The sequence below is a fragment of the Zootoca vivipara genome, chromosome 7 (genome assembly GCF_963506605.1).
Source record: "Zootoca vivipara chromosome 7, rZooViv1.1, whole genome shotgun sequence".
In the NCBI taxonomy this organism is placed as follows: Eukaryota; Metazoa; Chordata; class Lepidosauria; order Squamata; family Lacertidae; genus Zootoca; species Zootoca vivipara.
In genome coordinates this window covers 5,119,709-5,142,766 of record NC_083282.1, presented here as the reverse complement: position 1 = coordinate 5,142,766, position 23,058 = coordinate 5,119,709, and the positions used below count along the sequence as shown (strand labels likewise).

General features: G+C 46.3%; 2 protein-coding genes across 6 annotated transcripts in view; one reads left to right on the top strand and one right to left on the bottom strand.

Annotated features, from left to right (window-relative positions):
- KIAA0040 (KIAA0040 ortholog) overlaps positions 1-20,652 on the bottom strand; it is a 28,221-nt gene extending 7,569 nt beyond the window's left edge. Inside the window, exon 1 of one of the 4 annotated variants that reach the window (XM_035122719.2) lies at positions 20,256-20,652. The gene's annotated coding sequence lies outside the window, so the exon portion shown is untranslated. Of the gene's footprint in view, positions 1-12,867; positions 13,273-13,715; positions 13,854-20,255 lie in introns of those variants that run through there. The other 3 variants (XM_035122717.2, XM_035122718.2, XM_060276596.1) reach the window with 3 other exon arrangements.
- LOC132592420 (uncharacterized) lies at positions 13,261-16,254 on the top strand. Of its 2 annotated transcripts, none has more exons than XM_060276595.1 (2): positions 13,261-14,085; positions 14,815-16,254. In XM_060276595.1, the coding sequence occupies exons 1-2, from the start codon at positions 13,296-13,298 to the stop codon at positions 14,835-14,837; spliced, it is 813 nt and encodes a 270-aa protein (XP_060132578.1). In that variant the 5' UTR covers positions 13,261-13,295; the 3' UTR covers positions 14,838-16,254. The 2 variants fall into 2 exon arrangements, with proteins under 2 accessions (XP_060132578.1, XP_060132577.1); XM_060276594.1 differs by having other exon boundaries at positions 14,795-16,254.
- Positions 20,653-23,058: the final 2,406 nt, after the last annotated feature.

Sequence of the window (23,058 nt, the reverse complement as noted above, 5' to 3'; positions counted from 1 at the left end):
TCAGAAACAGCACCTGAGCAATATATCTAAAGAAAGTGTCGAGCTTCTCAAAATGAACCAACCACACCACTATGATGCACCACACCATACAAGGTACATGAGCATCATGTCCAGCCCAATGCTTTGTTTTGGTGTAAAGCAGTCAAGCACAGCCAATATACAAATGGGTAAAGAAGCTGAGTTTCCACTATTTTTGTTTTAAGCAATCACTGTTTGGGAGAGATATGACCCTCTTGACTCTCCACTTCCTTTTTAAACTTTCCCCTAATTTTTAGATGTTTTCTTTAGAAGTCAAATGTGACCACGTGGGACTTTTTTGGCAGCTTAGCTTGGTGAAATTAGCACATTGCTCAGCCTACTGTCTGGTTTTCTACTGAACTTAAAATAGAACTTAAAAGAAACTGAAGCCTTAGCCAGTAAAGTTAATTCACACAAGACGTACTGAAGGTACACTCTTCTAGATGTCTACTTAGAACTGAGCCACACCGAGTTCAATGAAGCTTACTGCCAGGTAAGTATGCATAGGATTGCAGGCTAAAGTAACTTTTCCTGTTGCTAAGTTTGCTTGGGGCTCTTCTCAATTTAAAGGTGCTTTGCCCCTTTTAAAATTAGCTTTAGTTTGGGTTTCTCCTTTAAGATTGAACTGCAGTCAATCAAACCTTAACTGTTACGGCAGAAATAAACCCCTACAGGATAAGTTGCTACAGAATTACCTCTCTAGCAGGGGTAGCCAACTCCCAAGAGACTGCAATCTACTCACAGAGTTAAAAACAGGCAGTGATCTACTCCATTTTTTTGGGTTCAGGTTGTTGAGCTTTTTTAGGGAGGAAAGCCCATTTTTAGGGGTTCAGGTCAAAGTTGTTGAGCTTTTTTAGGGGAGTCAAAGTTGTCTTTGAGGGGAGCCAGTGATCTACCTGTTGGACATGCCTGGTCTATAGGATTCAGCTTCCAACTTTTCTTTGTGTGAGCTAAATAAAAACCTTCTCCTTGCAGAGATGATTAACTTGCCTGTCTGTTTTATTCCTCTATGCTTTCGTTGCCTTCAGCTTGCTTGCTTGCTTTTATTATCTTAAAGCTGTGCCACAATGCAGAAGGCACATCCCAGGCTTGGAGTAGCAAGAGAGAGGAGACACAACACCGCAAAAAGACCACACACAGTTGCATAAAATGTGCATATGCTAATCTATCCGTATAGATGCAAATTTAGGAAATTGGTTACTATCATTTCAGCCCAAATATTGTTGCATGCCACCCTAACCTCCAGGCAGGAAGAGCTTCCAGGGGTTCCAGACACTTACCCAGGGTTTGGTTTTCTCAGAATGAGAAACAGTAGAGACTGTGGTGTTTAGGTTTATTTACACATAGAGCCTACAATGGAGGAGCTCACAGCATTGACACCCCAAGAGGGTCTTGGGCTCAAGCCCTCTGGTTTTCACCTGCTCTAGAGGTGAGGCTTAATTTCTCAGCTACCATCACCTGGCCTGGGTGTATGTATGTCCCCCATGATCCACAGCTGGGCAAAAACAATCCACAGCTGGGCCATCTCCAAGAACTCAGGTTTGGAAGAAGGGTTAATTGCACAAGGCCACCTACAGCTCCTCGGCTACAATTCTTCCACATCTCCACTACAACAGTGTTTTAAGAACTTTGTTGAGGGGGGAAAAGAATACCCATGTCTGTTGGGTTAATAAATGCTGGTCATTTCTGAAGTGATGTGATCTGTGCGGCTTCTTTGTTGATGGAAAACAGGAAATATGCACATCGACAAACCATGCTTGTATAACTAATCTTCTATGAAGCTCTGTTAAGAAATTATATTATATTGTGTGGCTGGTCTAGACTGTTAAGCAACTTAATTATATCTTTATATTGAATTGTACTGACTTTCATTTTAATGATTATAGTAATTTAGTTCTTATACTACTTTTCTCCAGTATCATTTTTCTGCTATTTTCTCCAGGACTAAACTCAAGGCTCAGTGGTTCTGGCCATTGGTTCCCTTAGGTCCTGTTGACACCAATGGGACTTAGGTTAGTCATGGGCCAGACCAAGATATTTTGGCACCCGAGGCAAATGACAAAATGGTGTCAGATAGGAGAGCTCATTCCCCCCCCCCCCCAAACTGGCAACCAGTACATGGGTAGATGAGTCAAAAAAGCCTGGGACAAAAATTTTCACACCCCTCTAGCAGCTGTGGTGGCTCATTTATCAAAAGTAATGTATTTAGCATAAACTCTGCAAGTGTATACTCGCATTATGACCAAACTAACCCTCCTGGTGTATATTTTGCTCTAGGAGGCTTAGTTTGGTCAGAATTGAGTACACACTTGCCGAGTTAATGCTAAATACATTGCTTCCAGTAAATGAGCCGCCAGAGGACTGTGAAAATTTGTGTCCTGGGATTTTTAGACTCATCTTTCCATGTACCATCTGAAACCCAAGGGGCACGTTTGTTGCCAGATATGAAATATGTTGGCATTGTTTTCAGTTCTCCTATCCCACTCTGAAGATCTACATTCAGCACAAGGGGCCGGGGGGGGGGGGGGAGAGAGAAGAACAAATATCTACATTGGGATCCTGCTACTTGAAGCTGTCACCTCCCCTTGCCTCATTGTTGGGCCGGCTCTGCTAATGCCCCATTGACAGCAACAGAATTTAGGCATAACTAAATTTCTGTTGCTTGGAGCAAACGTTTTCTTATTTCAATCCTTCATACAACAGCTTTAGTTGGTGGATTATGCTGTATCACCAAACTAACTGAAACCACATCAGCGTCAGCTGAGAGCCCAATTTATTTATTGGTTGGCCTTATAGGATGTTATCTCCCTGTTCTGCAATTGGAAGCAATCTGGTGTTACTTGAGGTCACGGAGAGCTGCATGAATATCTAAATGGACAAAGGGAGCCTCATCACACCCTGCCAAGCCCCCACATGGCAGAGAGCCATGCGAGTTGCCTGAGGATGCTCAGGAAGTTTCAGGCATAGCCAAGAACGGAACCCCATTCTCTCCTTAATGTATTCTTTCCCTGAAGCACAACAGCCTCCTTCTCCTCTGACCTAAATAGACTCTTCAGCACCATCAGAAGGTGTCAACCCTCAAACACATGCATCCCAGCCCTTACTTCAGGTTTACGAGGCTTCCCTTTCTCTTGTCAACAGGGGACAGAGAATAATAAGACTTTAGAGTTGGAAGGGAACCTAAGGATCATCTAGTCCAGGCATCCCCAAACTGCGGCCCTCCAGATGTTTTGGCCTACAACTCCCATGATCCCTCGCTAACAGGACCAGTGGTTGGGAAAGATGGGAATTGTAGTCCAAAATATCTGGAGGGCCGAAGTTTGGGGATGCCTGATCTAGTCCAACCCGCTGCAATGCAGGAATGTGCAATTGTCCCATATGGGGACTGGACCTGCAATGTTGGTGTTATCAGCCCCATGGTCTAACCAGCTAAGCTACTGCGACTGTTGCTTGGAAGGTGAATTTTTCGAAAACCTTTCAAGAGAATATGAAGAACAATTATGTTAGTTTTTCCTTCTGATTTCCCTTCAGTTAATGTTTAACTATCAAAGCATGGCAGTGCGTGGCACTTTTGGAATGACGTGGCACCAGGGCCTATTTTTAATATCAATCAACTATAAATATTAGATTGCAAAGAGCTGGTGAGGGTACAATTCATAGTTTTAAAAAAGGTGATGGTTGGATGCAGATCCTGGCTTAGTCTGGTGTCTGAGCTCTACTCTTGTTCACTCCTTTAATTATTTCATCTGTTCCATTATACTAGAAATAGTCTGATTTGCAGAATGCTGCTCCGATTTGGCCTAATTAGTACAGCAATCAATAAATCAGAATAAAACACATAGTATGAAATCCCTACCATGTGCCTCTTTTTTTCTTGATCTGCAGAACTGTACAGGCACAGCATGTTTGATGAGCAAAAAGAAACAGAAAAGGTAGGAGTGGTGCATAATTCTCGCCGGGAATTTTTCAAGAGAGAGGTTAGAAACTGGAAACTTGCAAGATGAAATTCCAGATCTAAAGGGGCACACAGAGCTTTTAATAGCCTCCTTGGCATCAAACTGTTTGCACAGAGAGAGAGAGCAGACTCAACAAGAAAGTGAGGAATTCCAACTAACATATACAGTTACCAATCCTGCCAACATGTTCTAATAGCAAACATGGTGTTTCTTGTGCCAACTAGTAAGGCAGTGGAGTCAGATCATCATCAGACAAGGTGGAAGACTCCCCAAGTGTGCAGGAAATTATTATTTTGTAAAAGAGAAGGGAAGGACAAAAGGAGACAATCCCACTAGACGTCCAAAAAGGGTGAACACAAGCAGAGTCCTGTTGGTGGAGCAGAATGTCTGAAACAGTTGAAAGCCCCCCTCCCCTGCTCCTGGATGAAAACAAGACTGTATTGTCCCAAGCAGAGGAGCAAGAACAGCCTCCTGAACAACATAAAAAAAGAAAATATGCCTTCTGGCATCTTGAAAAGAGAATTTCAAGATGTTCATTATTGATTTTGCATGTACTCAGGCAAAGAAAAGAAAATGATACCGCTACTTCCTCTTCCAGAAGAAAATGCTTATTCTTTTAAGATTTGCATTGTTGTTGTTAATTATAGTAATACTGTATATTGATTTTTTAAATCACATTTTCTTCTATTGAACTATACTAGCATTTGTAAAGGAGGAAGCCAAACCCATCAACCAAAAGCCCTACCATCAAATGAGTCATTTAATAGAATCATAGAATAGAGCAGAAAGGGACCCCAAGGGCCATCTAGTCCAACCCCCTGCAGTGCAGGAATCTCAATTTATAGAAGGGTAGCAAATGCTGTGCCCTCCAGTTGCTTTGGACTACAATTCTCATCATTCCTGCCATGCTGCCAGGGGTTGATGAGAGTTGGAGTTCAACATATCTACAGGATACATTATTGGCTATCCTTGATTTTTAGGATTGTGTGGTGCATCATGGCTCTAGTCTGGTCCAGACATGTATGCTAGCAAATGGGAGCTTTTGTCAGCCTGTTTCCAATTTCCTTTGCCTTCTAACCCTGAAAGGCTCTTTCATTTGTTTTTTTTAGGGTGGTGAGGGGGAGAGAATCAATCCATATAGTGTGCAACCCTTTGAATGCTTTTTAGCAGGGTGTGTTACAGGAAAAGGGGAAGGGTGTGCAGTGCTCAGAGAGTTTCCTCTTTTAACACTCAACTCCAGCCTGCGTGGCATAGCACAGATATACATCAAAGCTACAGGCTTCACACTTTTTACTCCCAAGCATTCTGTGGGTTGGTAGGCATGACTAGAGATTAATGGTGCAAGAGTTGCTAGGTCACATTACACCACACATGGAGAAACAGGGAGGAGATGGCGGACAGAAAGTGTGCAGGAAAAAATAAATTCAAAATACATTGGGCCAATAAAATATTTATTTTTGTGCACATTGATAATGTTCTCTCTCTCCCCTTTTAATTATTATTATTTATTTTCCTGTCATTGGTGCTTTCCCATTCTTTGCATGCAAGATAAAGTTCCAGCAACCACCCGCAAGTCTTCATGCCATCACTGTGTCAACATGTTTAAAGGATTAATTGGAAGAGTGAAAACGTTTTTTTTTTTTAAAAAAAAACATAGTCCGTGCAAAAATACCCCCTTTTCAAAATTGTACTGACAATTATCCATAATAATGAGGGAATATCTTAAAAACACGAAGGCATGTTTCCAGTGAGTTGAAAATGGTTTGAAAGAGGAATTGCAGCCAGAGCCGTCTTTCCTATTAGTCTTAGTGGTTCATTGCGCCAGCCCCCTAGCGAGTGGGGTACCTGTGCGGCTTTGCCGGCAGCCTCCCCTTTCCCTGCACGCCCGCCAGCTGCGCCCCGCCAACTATATGGCTGGTGGGCGTGCAGCTTCCTTCCCAAGCCTCCGCAGGAGGAGAGCGATCCCTGCAGAGGCTTAGGATGGAAGCTGCTTCCCTCCCAAGCCGCTGCATCTGCTAAAGACGGCCCTGCTCCCGGTTGTTGTCCTCCTCCTGCTTCCTGGCAAAAGGCGGCGTGCAGCCTTCCCGGGCGCCCCGACGCCAGAGAACATGTCCACCAGCACATTTTCCTGCTTGATCGCCACCATGCTGGGATCGGGGTGGGGTGGGGAGGCAGAGGACATTTTCTACCGCCCCCTCCCTTGTTTGGGAGTTGCTGGGGGGTGGGTGGGTGCAGGATATGCTTAAGACGGCCATGATCGCAGCTCATGGTACTCACCCCTCTTACACTTTTGATTCTGGTAAACATGTTTTGTAGGTTTTATTTTTTTACTTTCAAAATCCCGCAAAACCTGTTTGGTCAGTGGAGAAGGACATGTGTGTGTTCCCTGTGGAAAGCAAAATCTCTCTCAAGCCACTTTCTTTTACAAAACTCCTCCAGAGGTGCTTTTTTTCCTCCACTGTTCCTTTACCAGCAGTTGGCAAATTTAAGTCTGACAGATAAAGCTTCCTCCGCCATTTACATTCATGCTAGGAAAAGCTTCTTCTCCTGACAATACAATCCTATGCATGTCTACTCAGAAGTAAGCACCAGTAAATTCAGCTGGACTTACTCCTGGGTTAGTGCGCCCAACTTCTACTATGGTACAGGTCAATGCTACAGATAGAAAACACACACACACACACACACACACACACACAGGGCCGGCCCTACGGCCAAGCTGGGTGGCGCAGGGCACCACGGCGCCGGCCCGCCAGGGGGGCGCCGCGAGCTGCGCCCGCCCGCTGGCCGGTCTGCCGCGCAGCTGCACCCACGGCAACCGTGCTGTGCCTGCCCGCCCGCCGCGCAGCAGCGCCTGTGGCAGCCGCGCTGGGAAACGGGGGGGGGGGGTGCCGAAGGCATCCGTTGCACCACGGTGCCAGGGGCGCTTAAGACGGTACACTATAGCAAGTGGAGAGAACAATGTGAAGAAGACGACTCACCCAAGACATTTTGCTGCCTGAGGCAAAGGAAAAGCTGGCATTTCCCACACTCCAAATCCAGAAGCCAACTGAACTGGAGACTAAATTTTCCCTTTACACTGTGTGTGTGTGTGTGTGTGGGGTGTTGCACAGAGGGAACAACTGTGGGGCTCAGGATCTGCCCCCTGAGGAAGAGGCAGGCCCCAGTACAGCATATTTTTTGCCTATAAAGGTTTAAATGCTTTGGCACTTTCCAATACAAAAAAAAAGCTAAAGAATGCTAAAATGATTAAGAATTGTAAAATTGTGAACCCTCCCTGGAGATGTTTGTTACATGAAGCAATGTTGCCAGCAGAATGTCTGAGATCAAGAAGTGATGTTTGGGCAGCAAGATTATATTGTGTGTATGTGTTTTATTAAAAGGGTTCATGTCCTGCCTGCAAATATGATGAATCACAGACTCATTCCATTTAGGTTTTGGGTCCTGTGAGGTTAATAAACAACAAGGTGGCTGGCCAGTCTGTATTTTGATGTGTGCAGGACTGGGTGATGGTAGAGAAGCATCTGGCTGGTTGAAGAGCCCTAATGTCAAAAGGGGCAGGATTAGTAGTATGACTGGGATGGGGAGATAGGAGCACTAGCCTTCAGCGCAATCTGGAGGGAGGTACAAAAGGGGAATCAAAACATTATAATGATGTTAATGTATGCAATCATATCAAAATGGTAGGTGAAAAGCTTGACCTGACCTTGGCCAGAGGTTTAATGGAGGAAGCAGGCCAGCAAGAGTGTCCCGATTGTTGCTTCCCATTTCCCTCGCACTACAGTCAAACATCATAGATCCCATTCAACCTCAATACTGCAGGAGGGGTAGAAAAACCACCACCCTTGAAGGTAGTATGGAATCTGCAGCTGGTGTGGTGTAGCACAATGGAGTCATATAACAATTATTTAGAATCTGCACTGGCTTTTTTTGCTACTGGACCCAATTCAAGTGTTGACATTGAACTCTGAAGTCCTGAACAACTTGGAAACCTAATACTTGAAGGAGGGCCTCTCCCCATTTCTGCTGGTCCAGGATTTGGATCTGCAGGGGAGGCCCTTCTCATTGTTCCACCAACTGATGAAACCTCTTGTGTGGTGCTGTGAGTAAGTGCCTTCTCTTTGGTGCCACCCCACAGGTGGGACTTCCTCTCTCTGCAAGTACTGTACTGGTGTCTTCCCCTTTACTGACTTACTGGCATCGGCTTACCAAGGTTCCTCCCCCTCCCGGGTGTGTGTGTGTGTGTGTGTGTGTGTGTCAGACTGGGATCTGAGATGGCTAGTAGTGGGGCTCCTTTTCTTGGGAGTTCAGATCCCTGGCATGCTAAACCTCTAGAGAGAAAAGCAAATCCTTTGCTTTCTAGAATTCAGCATATGGCCACCACTTTTTTCTTTGCGAAAGAAACAAGACAATTCCAACATGTATCCTTTCTCCCCATCATTGCATCTACTAATCAGAAAGACAGTGAACACAAACTGGATTTCTGCTTGCCATTCAGCTGGCAAGAGGGAAAAATGCTATGCTTGTGGATAAGGGTCTTCATAGCACAGTAGTTTGGCTGCAATGACAAACCTCTGCTGCTGGGAGGAAAATGTGTCTGGCTCTGCCCTCGCATCACAGCAGGAGGGCGCACACACGCACGCACACACGCACACACACGCACACACACACACTACATTCCCATTGCATTCTCTTAATCCTAAACATAGTTATTAGGGAGCAAGCCCAGTGTAAAATCAATGGGCTCAGTTCTAAGTAAATATGACCAAGGTCAAAGTGCAGAAAATATAAAGTGTATCTGAGAAAAATTTAGGTAGGTTGGTCTGAAGCAGTCGAAAAAATTAGAAAATTGTCCCGTGGCATCTTAGAGACCAACTACATTTGTTCTGAGTATAAGCTTGCTGAAGAAGTATCTGAAGAAGTGTGCATGCACACGAAAGCTTATACCCAGAACAAACTTAGTTGGTCTCTAAGGGACAAATTTTAATTTTTAAAAAATTTTTCGACTGAGAAAAAATTAATAACTTTAACCACAGACGCTACTGCAGCAAACTTGAGTCTACTGCAACATCTAAACTGGCTGCATACAGAATTACCAAGGACGAAGGCACACAGTTTCATCATATAAATCACAGAAGGTTTTATTCCCACCCATTTTATTCCAATCCTTGTATATATGCTCATGTTTCTTTAGTTTCTCAGACATTAAGAACAGGAAATGTATTTTTAGGAAACCAAATGCCAAGATTCTCACCTAATCATTTGGATGATCAAGACAGAAAGTGGGCTTTCCTGGGAACCCTAGGCTTGTTCGGACAATTATTAAGAGCTCCTCACTGACAAGATGGGAGGCGAGCATCCCTGAACGGCATCTTGTCCATCCCTAATAATCTTCCCCCACTGCAATAGGCAGCTACAGGTGAGTCGTGAATTTACTTCACAGGGTCAAACTGATGGTAAAACCGTGGAACAGCCCACGGAATCTCCAGTAACATGCAGGGATTTCATGGCACATGTGTAAGTGGTTCCTTGATACCCTGTTTCTCATATTTTAAGACATACCCATAAAATAAGCCATAGCAGGATTTTTAAGCATTCAAGGAATTTAAGCCATACCCCGAAAATAAGACATAGTGATAGGCGCAGCAGCAATGCCGGCCGCGGCAGGAGGAGGAGGAGGGAAAAAATAAGACATCCCTTGAAAATAAGCCATAGTGTGTTTTTTTGAGGAAAAAATAAATATAAGACATGTCTTATAATATGAGAAACACGGTAGTCAGGTCAACATGGAAAGGATTCTCTAGGTAAGGTAAGAAAAATGTGCCACAGAGCTACTAAGGAGGGAAAAAAACCACTCTTCTGACTCGGGGTGACTGACTTATCTCCATGTGAACCAAGATACAGGCAAAAGCTCTTTTTGAGCATCAACAGTGGCTTGGTCAGAATCCTTCCCATAACCATCTGAGCTGCTCATAAGCATTTCCTGCAGTGTCTGATTCCTCCATGGCTACTAATTCCAGCCTTTGAGTCCCTTGAGTTTCACTTTCATCCATTCGTCTAGTTTTTCTTTCCTTGGTCAAAAATTGCATGAAAATCTGAATCACAGACACACACATTTTACAAAACAAAACTGAGAGGCAGAGTGTGGTGTGCTCACTGAATTTGCTTTCGCTTTTGTCCCTCAACGAATACACACAAACTGTGGTAATTTGACAGCCATTATTCAAGGCACCTTCTTTTCTGCCTATCATTAACACCCTACAACAATTCACTGAATGAATAAAGACTTAAGCTGAAATCCTATAATCACTTACCTGGGAAGCTCCATTTAACTCAATGGGACTCACTAAACATGTATAACATTGCACGGTAAGGGATGCAACTAAAGATGGATTTTGTAGGCAATGTGGCTCCCTTTGAAATGCAGAATTCCAGTGCAGTGCAATTTAAGAAGCAGTCACTTAATGGTACTAGGTATTAAAGTTGGCTGTTGCACAGGACCCTGAGAGCTGGACCCTTTTTGTCCTACTCACGGGGCCAAGATTTGCATTTAACTTACTGGACATGCCTGATGGGTTTTGGTACTCCACCTCAATGGATGCTGCAAGTCTCTTGAGACAGCCCCTCCTCACCCACCCATCCTGCCAGGCCCTGTGGCTTGCCTTGCCCACTTGGGCCTCCTACACATAGCAGGTGCACCTTCCCCCAATGTGACCACAGGAACATGCAAAAGAGAGGTTTTCTAAATGCACCATTGCTCCCAAGTCAACTGTCTGAGGGACGGGCGCGTTAAAGGCAAGTGCAGAGGCCAGAGAAAATCACTAAACTAACCCCCAGGATCTGTACACCCCACCCCTTTTAAAAGATTTGGAAATAAAAGCAACTTTTTGGCAAGCATCCTTCTAATTCCTGAGCACAGACAACAACAATCTTCAGCAGAGCTCTTTGCTCTGACCCCTGTTCTAAACTCCAGGGAGAAATGTGACAGTGTTCATAAACAACATGGTGAAGCTCTGACAAGTACTTGGCCGCTCAGAGAATCCCGTTTTTGGCCTCCAGCATGGCTCCTTCCCCATTCCCTCTGGCTCAGCCTCCACAGCAGGGCCTTCTGATGCCCCCATCCTCTGCCTTAGGAGGGCTCCTGCTTAGAGAGGCGTATGTATCACCTGGAACCCACCACAAGTGTTCCAGGGGCCCCAGGCTAGTCACAAGCAAGAGCTGAAGAGCCAACAAGATTGTCTGACAAAGGCAAAACAAAGGCAAAGGGCCTTTTAGCCCCCTCCCCTGCTAGTGTGAAAAGCACCAGAGACCCTTTCTTGAAGCACACAGGACGTATGTTATCCATGACTGCAACTCCCAGTGTTGCACCTGCAAGTTCCTGAATTGCTTGGAGGGTAAAGCACATTCTCTACCTGTCCCAATCAAACACCCGCCCCTTCATGAAGCTGTTATTAGCTCCACCAGTGGGTATAGGGCACCAGCATTTTGTCTGTCTTTCCCCCTCTACTGAAGCTACTAGCAACTTCAGAAGTTCACATATGGATGGCTGCAGGATGATACTATTTCCATCAGGAAAATTATGCAAGAGAAAAGGTGGCTGCCCCAACCAAAATCAGACCTGCTTCTGATTTCAGAATACAGTAGATATCTGAAGATGAAACCACAGATTCCTTGTGTCACTCGCATGCAGCTTGGCTGCCAGTTGCTCACTGTTTTTCACTGCACCGTGGATGGAGGACGAGTGCCCAGTAAGGGAAGCTCTGCCAAACTGGCCTCCCTTGCTGTTCACACTGGAAAGGGAGGGGTTAAAGAGCCTCTGGCTTGTGTCTCAGCTTGGGAGAAATAGGCCTAATGTGCCTATAGATTGCAGGTGAGTAATAAGAGAGACAACCTCTGGGATCTAGACTTGGCCCCTGTGACTTCCAGTCGCCCATCCCTATGGTTAAGTCATGCGTTTCTTCATTTCTAGCACTGTTCCTGTGCCAAAGTGTGAGCGAATACTGAGATGTGCAAGTTTTGGGCATGTCAGGGATGAATAACCTATCTGTGCACCAGTGGTGGAACAGCGGTGTGGAATTCCAGGAAGCCAATGCAAGTGAAATATGTGTCGTTTTTAGTCTAGGTCTGAGGTAACCAACCTAGGGTACTCCGTATGTTATTGGACTACAACTTCCATCATCCCTGACCCTTGGTTACGCTGGCTGAAGTTGATAGGGACGCCGTCCACAGCTTGAGGAGGGCACCATGTTGCCTACCCTTGTTCTATATGGACTTTGGCAAACTGGCCATTAACTCCACATATGCCGGGTCACACACTCAGCCATCAGCAAACCAGAATGGCCACCATCCCAGGGATCTCCACCCCATTCACATTTTTTTCTTTTTCTTTTCTTTTCTTTTCCCCATCCCATTCACAATTGCTCAGCTGCTAGTCTGGTCCTTTTTGTTTTATGAACACACCACAGCAAGAGCATCATCTGCCCTTCCACGACAGCATTTTCTCTTGTGAAAAATTCTGGGCCGTCATGCCCACTATTTGAAATCCCTGGCATTAAAGCCAGTGGCCATCTTCTTATCACGGCACATAATCTCTTTTCTTTCATTATATATGTTTATAGGTAAAATATGGCTGGTTTTTTTTTTAAAAAAAAAGAAATCTGGGTTACTTTCAGTTTACACCTCTGTGTTAAAACAGCCTCACAGGACATACAATATGTAATTCTGTTTGCCCTATAGCACTACAAGTCCCACTTCCCCAAAAAGATGCCCAGCAAAACACTTTTCTTTTTAAAAAAAAGCTCTGTTCTCCCTCTAGCAGTGATACTACAGTCTCCAAGCCGAACAGATCCCACATTGTCTCAGGGCTCCAGCAAGAGCACTGGGGGACTCTTACCAGTTGTTTGTGGGGCTGGCACTGCCTGGCTAAGCGGACTTGGGCACGTCGTTTTTCCGTGTGAACCCAATTTTCTCCCCCGCAAGGAATATAATCCGGAGAGTCCTTCCTACCTTCCCTCCCTGGACGAGTCTCGAGCTCTTCTCAATATTTCTTGAAGTGTGGTCTTGCCCAGGTCTAGATCAAAACTAAGGCAGAAGCCCAGGGGCGGAGATGAAGAACAACACAACCTCCCTCCCGGCTCCCCCAGAGCCAGTGGTCAGGAGCGCGCCGCCTCTCACATGAGGCTTCCGCGTGGCTAACAGTTGCGGGTGGAATGAAACCACGAGTTTTTCCGATCCCGTCTTAAAGCCATCTCCACCACCTCTTGCGGCAGTCAGTTCCGGAGAAGGGCTCTTTTGTCTGCCCCTGGATCCGTTGCCCGTCAAATGCGGCAGCCGCTCCGGAGCTCCCCAGGTCGGGGCTGGGGAACCGCCAAACCGCTGAGCGCGCCCGGAGCTTCCGGGAATCGGGATCTACTTGGGGAGGAAGCAGGCGAGACCCGGACCCAGAACCGACGACAGGCTTTAAACCGGCTTCGGCTGGTCCCGAGTGTTTGGATCCCCGTCCCGGACCGGTCTCGCCGCAACACGCATTTACTTGTGCGCGCAAAGCAGCACTTTGCGCAACGCGACGCGTTTCCAAGGAAGGGCCGGGAGCGCCAAAACGGCGGGGAAACGGATGCGAGGATGGACGGCGGGGTGGGGAGAAGGGGCCAAGGTTGTTGGGCCGCTTGGGCTGACCCGGGTCCGGGTCTAGCTGGATTCTGGACGGCAGGGAATAAAAGCAGCGCGCCCGCTCAAACTTACCGGCTGCTCCTCCATCCACCCGGGCGGCTCAGAAGTTTCCGAGCTGAGACGAAAGCAAAACAAGCCACCCGGCCGGAGGGCGGCCGCGCCTCCCTCTTCCTTCCCGCCGGCTGTCAGCCTCTCTTGCTTTCCCCGCCCCGCTCCTCCTCGGCTGCACCTGGGCGGGAGCGAGACTCCTGGGGCGCCGCTTTCTCTCGCGCTTTCCCCTCCCTTTGGCGCCGGACGGCACCCGACTCGCTGCCCAAACAGGCCGGCTCCGCACTCGCGCCCAGCGTAGGCCGGGGACGGGGAGATGCCGGGCAGGCGGTCGTCGGGAGCCCAAGATACTTCCATTTTAATCTTGGATTGATGTGCGTCCCCTGGTCAAAAAGTATGTTGTTTTTTGGTACAGGAAACAGGAACTTTCACCCTACACGCCTGCTGCCCAGTGCTCAGATTATGGCGGGTGGCTGGCCGAGGGGCACCTAACCTTATCCACAAGTCCCACTCCTGACTCATCCTAGTTTTCTCCAAACCACCCTTCCCCTCGCTGCCCCCCAAAAATAGTACCAAAGAGGATCATGGGAAAAACAGAAGCAGGTCATTCCCACTCTGGGTTTCCTCCACTTACACAGCAGGTATGAAGTGGAAGGACAGAAAGGGCATTGAAACTGTGACCTCAGTAAGGACTTAAAAAAAAGAAAAGTACCTGCTTCCTCTCTCCCTCCTTTCTCTCCATTTCCTGTTACGAAATTTCTTTCTTTTTTTAAAGACAATCAGCGAGTCAAGGTGTGATTTTTATGGGGTTTGGCACTAACCCCATGGTGTAGTGGTGTAGTAACATAGTGTAGTGGTTAAGAGCGGTGGACTCGTAATCTGGGGAATCGGGTTTGCTTCCCTGCTCCTCCACATGCAGCTGCTGGGTGACCTTAGGCTAGTCACACTTCTCTGAAGTCTCGCAGCCTCACTCACCTCACAGAGTGTTTGTTGTGGGGGAGGAAGGGAAAGGAGAATGTTTTAGATGCTTTGAGACTCCTTAAGGGGAATGAAAGGCGGGATATCAAGTCCAAACTCCTCCTCCTCCTCCTCCTTCACTACAGGTTCATGGTCTTTTCACCAGGGTATATCACAGTCCAAATCTGAAGAGCTCTGCCAGGTCAGGCTGAAGGCCCACCTAGTCGAGCATCCTGTTCTCACAGTGGCCAATCCTGCAAACAAGGACATGAACACAACAGCCCTCTTGCTTCCAGTGATTCCCAGCAACTAGTTCAACACCACCACCACCACTCATAGACACTGACAGCCTGGGTGAGTTTCAACAGGAGTTGCTCCTGAGTAAGTCTGCAGAGGAGTATAGCCAAACCAACTGATTGTATGCATGCTCTTTTAACAGTGCTTACTACTGCCATGTAAATTTGTGTCGGGTTTTAGCAACGATGGGGAACCATAGGCCTGGGGTGGGGGGCAAATGCAGCCCTACATGCTTCTCTCTAGTGGGTGCTCAGGACTCTTCCCCAGGCAACACATCCTTTCAAGCCACACCTTTCAGTTGCCCTTGCTTTGCACCCTCCTTGAATGTTTTCGCCTTGCTGGAATGTAAGGCTTGAACTCTGATAATGCCTCTTTCTTGCCTGCATGGAGACAGATGACTGAGTGTGAAGAAGTTTCGTGTACTGTACAAAGGCTAAAATTTACATTTCTCTCTCTCGCTCTGCCCACTTTTGCTTTAGGCCTTGCCTGCCAGTGACATGAAGCCTCCTAAAGGCTGGTCAGAAGGGAATGTGATCCTTGAGCGAAAAAAACATTTTCCCAGGCCCGGATCACAGACTTGGCTGAATGTACTCACCTGTGCATTGCACTCAATCAGGTCTGCACAACTCAAGAGCCAAGCAAGAGGAAGACCGCCTGTCATGTGGCCAATAAGTGGCCCTTTTAAATAGTCCCGGGCAGAGAGCAAAAGCTGGAGTTGTTTGTCTGGTGGGCTGTATTTGGCTTGGTGAGCCATAAGTTGTGCAGGCCTGTGCTAGAGAAAGCTTGCTGCTGTGCCATTCCTGTATTAGGTCTACAGTTTTCTTGTGGGTATGGGTGGGTGACTGAGGAGCTGTGGCTTAATTTAAGTTTGGGTTCAGCTGGGGGAAGGAGATGTAAAAGAGAACGGGGTTTGTTTTCTTTTAACAGCTGTACAAGATTCTGAATTTTTACAGGTGTTAGGGTAGGGAGCAAAGCTGACATTTCTTCCTTGTTTAAAGTCACAGGAACTGTTTGCATTGTGTCTGGTCATCTTCAGCTCAATAGCCAGGAGGGGCCCGTGGATGCTGTTCTTGCGAAAAGCAGGCTTTTGAACTTGTGGCATGATAGCTTCCATGTAAACAAAGAGAGCTTGTATTTAGAACTGGAATATTTCTGGGTTGTTTTTTTTAAGCCACTGCTGTCTGAAGATCAATGGTTGTGCTCCGGACTCCACCCACCTGAGTCACCCAGCTCTGGGCACCCGTGACTCTACCTGGCTCCAAGGGGGATTTTCCAGATTTCTATCTGCCTTCTCATACTTAAGTCATTCCGGGGGGGGGGGGGGGGGAGGGGAGGATCTCCATTTAGCAGCTATGGCTGTGAGCATGGCAATTTATTATTTAAGGACAGGGTTGGTTTATAAGTAGATGAAAAACTAAAACTTCTGGGCATATAAATAACTTACTTATTCAATGTATACTTTTCTGGTGCTGAGAGTTCATAGACACTCAAAGCCAAACTAGACGTGAGTTGCTTTTGTAAAATATTAAAAGCAGTAACAGAGGGAGAGGCAATTTGATTGTGATTGTGGTACTGGTAGAAGGTTTGTTTAATGCTCCCCCCCCATTTTAACCCTTTCCGGGAGTTATTTGCCACCTTTCAGCTTTGGGTGGATCAAGTCAGAAGATGTTCTCCCTCCTTCCACCATTGCTGTGGTCCCAACCAGACTCCCCCCCCCCATCCCTGTAGGACTGCTTTTAAACTATTAAACTTTTTAAAAGGTGGGCAATCTGGGAACAGGGTTTTTAACACCTTGGTCCCGCGATACGCATAAATGCTTGAGGCAGGCCACAGGATTATAGACGTTTCTGGGTGGGATATGTGGAAATGATTGGTTTTTGCATCATTTCTTTGAAGACAAAAACACCTGTAGCCAATCTGCTTGAAGCCACACTCTCCACGTGCAAGACTCCCCAAAGTGAATGTGTCTGTGGTAGGAGAAAACAGTATGAAGGTAGGGAGGCCCAGAAACTTTGGGCCAGAAAGATGAGTAGGAAGACGACTTCCTGGGAAATAAGGGAGATGAAAGACAAAAAGCACAGAGCAGGATGTTTGTAAGAAGAGTTGGCTGACAAACAGAAGCGGATGGAAAGATGGACACTCTTAGGCAGGCATCCCCAAACTGTGGCCCTCCAGATGTTTTGGCCTACAACTCCCATGATCCCTAGCTAACAGGACCAGTGGTCAGGGATGATGGGAATTGTAGTCCAAAAATCTGGAGGGCCAAAGTTTGGGGATGCCTGCTCTTAGGAGCCCCAGGGTGGGAGGGATGCAAGTTAGCCAGGCTTCCAAGTGAGGGGTGGAATGCTGATCCGCTGCTTCCATGCTAAGTGTATGGATGTGGCTCATAAATGCCTGTCTGGCCTGAATGGTGGGTGTTTAGTGATGGACTTGATGGTATTTACCTTTGCTGTATCTTTCTTTCTTTTATCAAAATGGTGCTCACTACTTTGAAGCCCCAAAGTGGTGCATCACTAAACCACAATGCAACATTGGGGGAGAGGAAAGACTGAGGGAACAGGAAGCTGAGGAAAGGAAGGACAAGTGAGAAAGCAGTAAGGACAGTATATGAAGAATACTGAAAACCTCATTCTTGTTCTCTGTAGGAGAAGAGGAAGTGGTTGTAACTCTGCACCTTGCTGGTGGTTTTCTCCCTTGTTACTATCGAGTGCATTGTGCTTTTGCTAAGAGAGAGTTCTTATTTATCACTGTGTTGACTTACTAAAGACACTGCTTCTCAGAATCGCCCCCATCCGCATATCCAGGCAAAACGTCTACTCTTCTTAAAAACATAAAACCAAAAAGTAATAATATGTCAGGAGTAGGTCTTGCCCTGATGAGTCAGTTATAGAGACTGAAGGTTCCTTCCTTCCCACTGCCACTTTTAAGTCTCAGTCTCTCAGGGCTTCACCCAAGCAATCTGAGACTGTGCCAGTGTGTCTGCCTTTGCTTCTTCCACTTAATGCCTCTCCTGGTCCTGGGAGATCAAGGGGGAGGGAATTTTGTGACAGCAGGAGGGGGAGACACCCATGCTTCTTCAGCAGCCTAACTCATTTTTGCCTCTTGGCCTCCCCCCTCCCACTCCCCTGGTTCTGCTTCCAATCTTTTCTCTGCTACAGACTCTCCCAGCTCACTAAGGTGGAATCTACACACATGTTAAAAACGGTGTCAAAATGTTTTTTTTAAAAATCATTTTGAAAAATGCATTGAATTTGCTTTAGCTCACAGTCGCCACCTAGTGTCACAATTGTATATTGCGCTTTACAACACATTCAAAACATTTTACAGTGGTACCTCTAGTTACGAACGTTCTGGAGGTCCGTTCTTAAACTGAAACTGTCTCAACTAGAGGTGTGCTTTTGCTAATGTGGCCTCTTGCTGCCGTTGCGCTGCCGGCACACGATTTCCGTTCTCATCCTGGGGTTAACGTTCTTAACTCAAGGTAAGTCTTCCAGGTTAGTGGATTTTGTAACCTGAAGCATTTGTAACCTGAGGCGTTTGTAACTCGAGGTACCACTGTATTTGCAGCTGTATAGCCGAGTCCTAAGCCCTGTTACCTCTTCAGCTTCTGGCACCTCCTATTCCCAGTCTTCTCCATCTTCTGCTTCTGATCACTCATTGTCGTCCCACCACCAATCCCCAGGTTCTGAGCTTTATTCCCTTGGTGGTTCTCCAGCCGGTGCCTCCCACCATTCCTCTGCAGCCAAGCAGACATAAAATAAAATAGGGATGGGCAAGGAGCCTTGGTCTCAGGGTATCATGGTGCCCAGGGCACCCCACTGGGGACAACGGACTAATGTACAGAGTTACCTCATACCAGGTCAGACTATTGTTCATCTAGCCCAGAATGGTCTACACAAGTGGTTTCCAATTAGCTAAATATGGTGGACTTTTGAAAATGTTGATATCTCTATGGTAAAGGTAAAGGTAAAGGGACCCCTGACCGTTAGGTCCAGTCACAGACGACCCTGGGATTGCGCACTCATCTCGCTCTATGGGCCAAAGGAGCCGGTGTTTGTCCGCAGACAGCTTCTGGGTCATGTGGCCAGCATGACTAAGCCACTTCTGGCGAAACCAGAACAGCGCATGGAAATGCCGTTTACCTTTCCGCCGGAGCAGTACCTACTTATCTACTTGCACTTTGACATCCTTTCAAACTGCTACCGGTAGGTGGGCAGGAGCTGGGACCGAACAACGGGAGCTCACCCCATCGCGGGGATTCGAACCGCCAACCTTCTGATCGGCAAGCCCTAGGCTCTGTGGTTTAGACAGCGCTATTATCTCTATGGTAGTTTTGGTTATATGAATGGTGCTGCCACGGACTACCAGTTGGGAACTACTGGTCTACACTAATTGGCAGCAGCTCACCAGAATTTCAGACAGGAGTCTTTCAACCTGCAGGTTGATCCTTTTCATTTCAGATACGAGGGAGCGCGACCTTCAGCTAGCAAACGTCTACTACACCATGGACCTGTGATCCTGCCTTTGGTGAACTTTTCCCTTGCAGGACCAATCTTGTGGCTTTGGAAATTGGGTTGACCCCAGGGAAAAATGAAGGCAATGAGGTTAAACCTCTCCTCCAGTGCCAAATTAGCACTTTGAATTGTTGCTTTCTTGAATTCAGCTAGTGTTTGTGGGAAGAAGAGTAGATTCACGCAGCACTTACGCCAACTTATTGGCTTATGCAAACACGTTTCTCTTACAATTGTCCTTCAGTTGTGTCTTGCACACCTCGTAACTCTCTGAAAACTCTTTTAAAAACACGAGTATTGTATGGAAAGGCTAGGCTGTTTAAGGCAGGGTTTTCCCATCTCTCAAAATGGACCATGTTGGCTGGGCTGATGGGAGTTGGAGTCCCAATAACATTTAGAGAACTACAAGTTACCCCCCCCGGTTTCTACAGAAGAAATCTACTCCCTGGGGGGGGGGACTGTGTCCATACCAACATTATTTTCCCACTCTGGTTCTCTGCACATATTGACTGGGATTAAACTGAGTAATGGAAAATCTTTCTCCTCAAACAACATTCCTTTCAGAGCATTTTCCAAGATTGCCTCCCCCTCCATTGCCACCCCCTAGAAACAGTCCAGTTAAATACTAAAAATAAAGTGAACTAGAAGTAGGTTTCCTAAAAATAGACTATTTTTTAGCTCTCTCTTTTTGGTATGTCAACAGCGGCTATTTATTGCAGCCGGAAACTGAAGACGTAAGAGGGGGTGGAGGTGACCATTTAAAAGAGCAGAGCTCCTTCTTTCAAAGTTCCCCACTTACCTTCTTCTGCTTGTCCAGCTCAGCACATCTGGTGGGAAACAGCAGACACTTCAGTCGGAAGTGCTCACTTTGCCCATCCTTTTTTTCACTGGGTCTTGAGGTTGTTGTTGCTTTTTTAGTCAAACTTCCTGGTACTTCTCTCAGCTCTGCCTCAGAGTTACAAAAGCTACTACTGACCTTCTGTAGATCATGGTTTTTATTCCCACCCCAGCCTCCAAAAAGGGAAGGAAGCCACGCTTTCTCGGGAGTATCCTGAAGACAAGGACTTCCATTCCTCTTAAGACAGGTGATCTTTCACAGTGGGTAGGATGTGGGCTGAGCTGCAGACTCAAGCAAGATTAGCGGGAATGTATTTTTGCCGCTAACACACAGAAGCTGCTTTGAGGCATGATTTCAAGCTGTGGTGTAATGAGAATGCACAGGTCTTGGGCTTCAGGCTCCCTCTATCTATGCCAAGGGAGGAGCTTACTTGGTAGTCTCTGATCTGGGCTTGGGGCAAATCACAGACCACCATTTCATCTGAATCTAGCAAATGGTAAACCCTACTGAGGTGTTCGTTGTATACAGCAGCATCACTCTACATGGGAGCAGGTAGTTTCACAGGCAAAGATAGCCCTCTGCCCCCAGGGAGCTTACAATAAAAAAGACAGGAAAACAACAGAGGAAGAGATAATCAATGACAGATGAATTCTGAAGGTGGTGAGCAGTTATGCATGCATATTTCAGTAAAATGTGCATTTTTCTGAATAAAATATGTACTACAGTATATTGCTTCAAAACTGGGTCTTTTTCTTGGTATTTTCCTATGCTGATGATAGCTGCTTATCTTGGTTCATTAGTGTTGTGCTTAGGTAAAGGTAAAGGGACCCCTGACCATTGGGTCCAGTCGTGACCGACCCTGGGGTTGCGCGCTCATCTCGCATTATTGGCCGAGGGAGCCGGCGTACAGCTTCCAGGTCATGTGGCCAGCATGACAAAGCCACTTCTGGCGAACCAGAGCAGCACACGGAAATGCCGTTTACCTTCCCGCTGTAGCGGTTCCTATTTATCTACTTGCATTTTTTGACGTGCTTTCGAACTGCTAGGTTGGCAGGAGCTGGGACTGAGCAACGGGAGCTCACCCCGTCACAGGGATTCAAACCGCTGACCTTCTGATCAGCAAGCCCTAGACTCTGTGGTTTAACCCACAGCGCCACCTGGGTCCCCTAGTGTTGTGCTTAAATCCCACCAAAAACTGAGAAGTGAAGCCTAAATTTCGTTTTAGTTATCTGAAATGCCAAAAAATCCCAAAGTTGATGATTTTTTCCTACTAGACAATTGATGAAAGGAGAATGCAGAGCCCACTGATAGGTCAGGATTTTGACCAGCAAAGGCTCTCAGTCTGTGGGGTGTGGGGTGAGTCCAGGCCATGCAATTTCCAAGGGCTGCTTCTCTCCACCCCTGTCCGCCCCCCAACCTCTTCATGTGGTGCTGGTCTGATTCCCTTGCCGTGCGGCAAACTGAGGGCTCTGTTTCCTGCTTCCACGGGTGGTCTAGGGTGAACCCCCACCAGGGGATAGGAAGCAGTGCTTGTGGGCCTTATTTCCCCTCCCACAGAAACTTCCTCTCCTCACCAGGCTGAGAAGGCTTCACCTTTGTTTCAAGTCAGTGTCAGCCAAGTGGAAACCTATAGCAGTGAAGCCTGTCATTTGGTGAGGGTTGTTTTTCTAGTTAATGTTTTGAACTGCCCAGTTAATTTTGGATCTGATGGGGGCTATACATTTTGAGCAAACAAAGAGGATGCTCTTCACACAGTACATGTTGCTGAAATGCTTTGGTTATAACTATCCAGTCCTGAAGCTGCAGCCGTTGTGAGTTACCTATTTCTAATCCAGCAGCTCCTTATCTTCTTACAGTACTTAGGTGGATGAAGTCCAAAGATTGAATTGCGAATTAATAGAATGAACATGATTATTTTAATAAATAGCTCATTTTCTTCCATATATTTTGTGATAGCAACAAAGATAACGTTTTTGCTTTTTGAATTTCTACGTTTTCTTAAATGATTAATTTGATCTTTTTTACTGATATTGTAAAAGACGATTGAATGCAAAAAACAAACAAGCCATTCTTGTGTAAAATATCAGGTGCCCATCATGTTACAAAATGGTCATTAAGCTTCATTCTGACAAACGCACATGGAACTGACAATAAACCTTTCAGTTGATATCATTTGATATAAGAATTGCATATAAATTTAAAGATACTGATTTTTTAACACTGTGAGAAATAGATTTCAAATGATACTTAATTTAGTTCCCATAATATCGCCATTCTCATCTGGTGAGCTCAGGCACATAGCAAAAACAGGCCTTAGTGAGAAAGAAGAGCCCCAAGGTTTGCTGGGGGGGGGGAGTTTTTTGAGGGTGGGGACCCTAAGGGAGCAAAAAGCTGCAAAAAATAAATAAATAGCTGAATGAAGAGCTAGGAAAAGTAAATGAAAACTGGCAGAAGGGGAAATGAAAACTGGCAGTATGGGGAATCTTTGGGGGGAACAGATGATGGCTGGGTGTCTGGAACTCTCCATTTTGCCGTTTTTTTTGTAGGTGCCATTTGTCATAGCATACTGTTCACCTAACAGAGCACATGAACCTGGAATCGTAGGCAAGAGTGAGGAAGGACAGGGAGCTCCCCGCTGTCCTCTATCAGAAATGTGTAATAAACTTTTTTCGACATCTCCCATGTCTTTTTGCCGCAAGCGTGTCTACAGGAATCACACATGCTCCCAGGCTCCTTACAGCGGAATGGAAATTTACAAATGCAA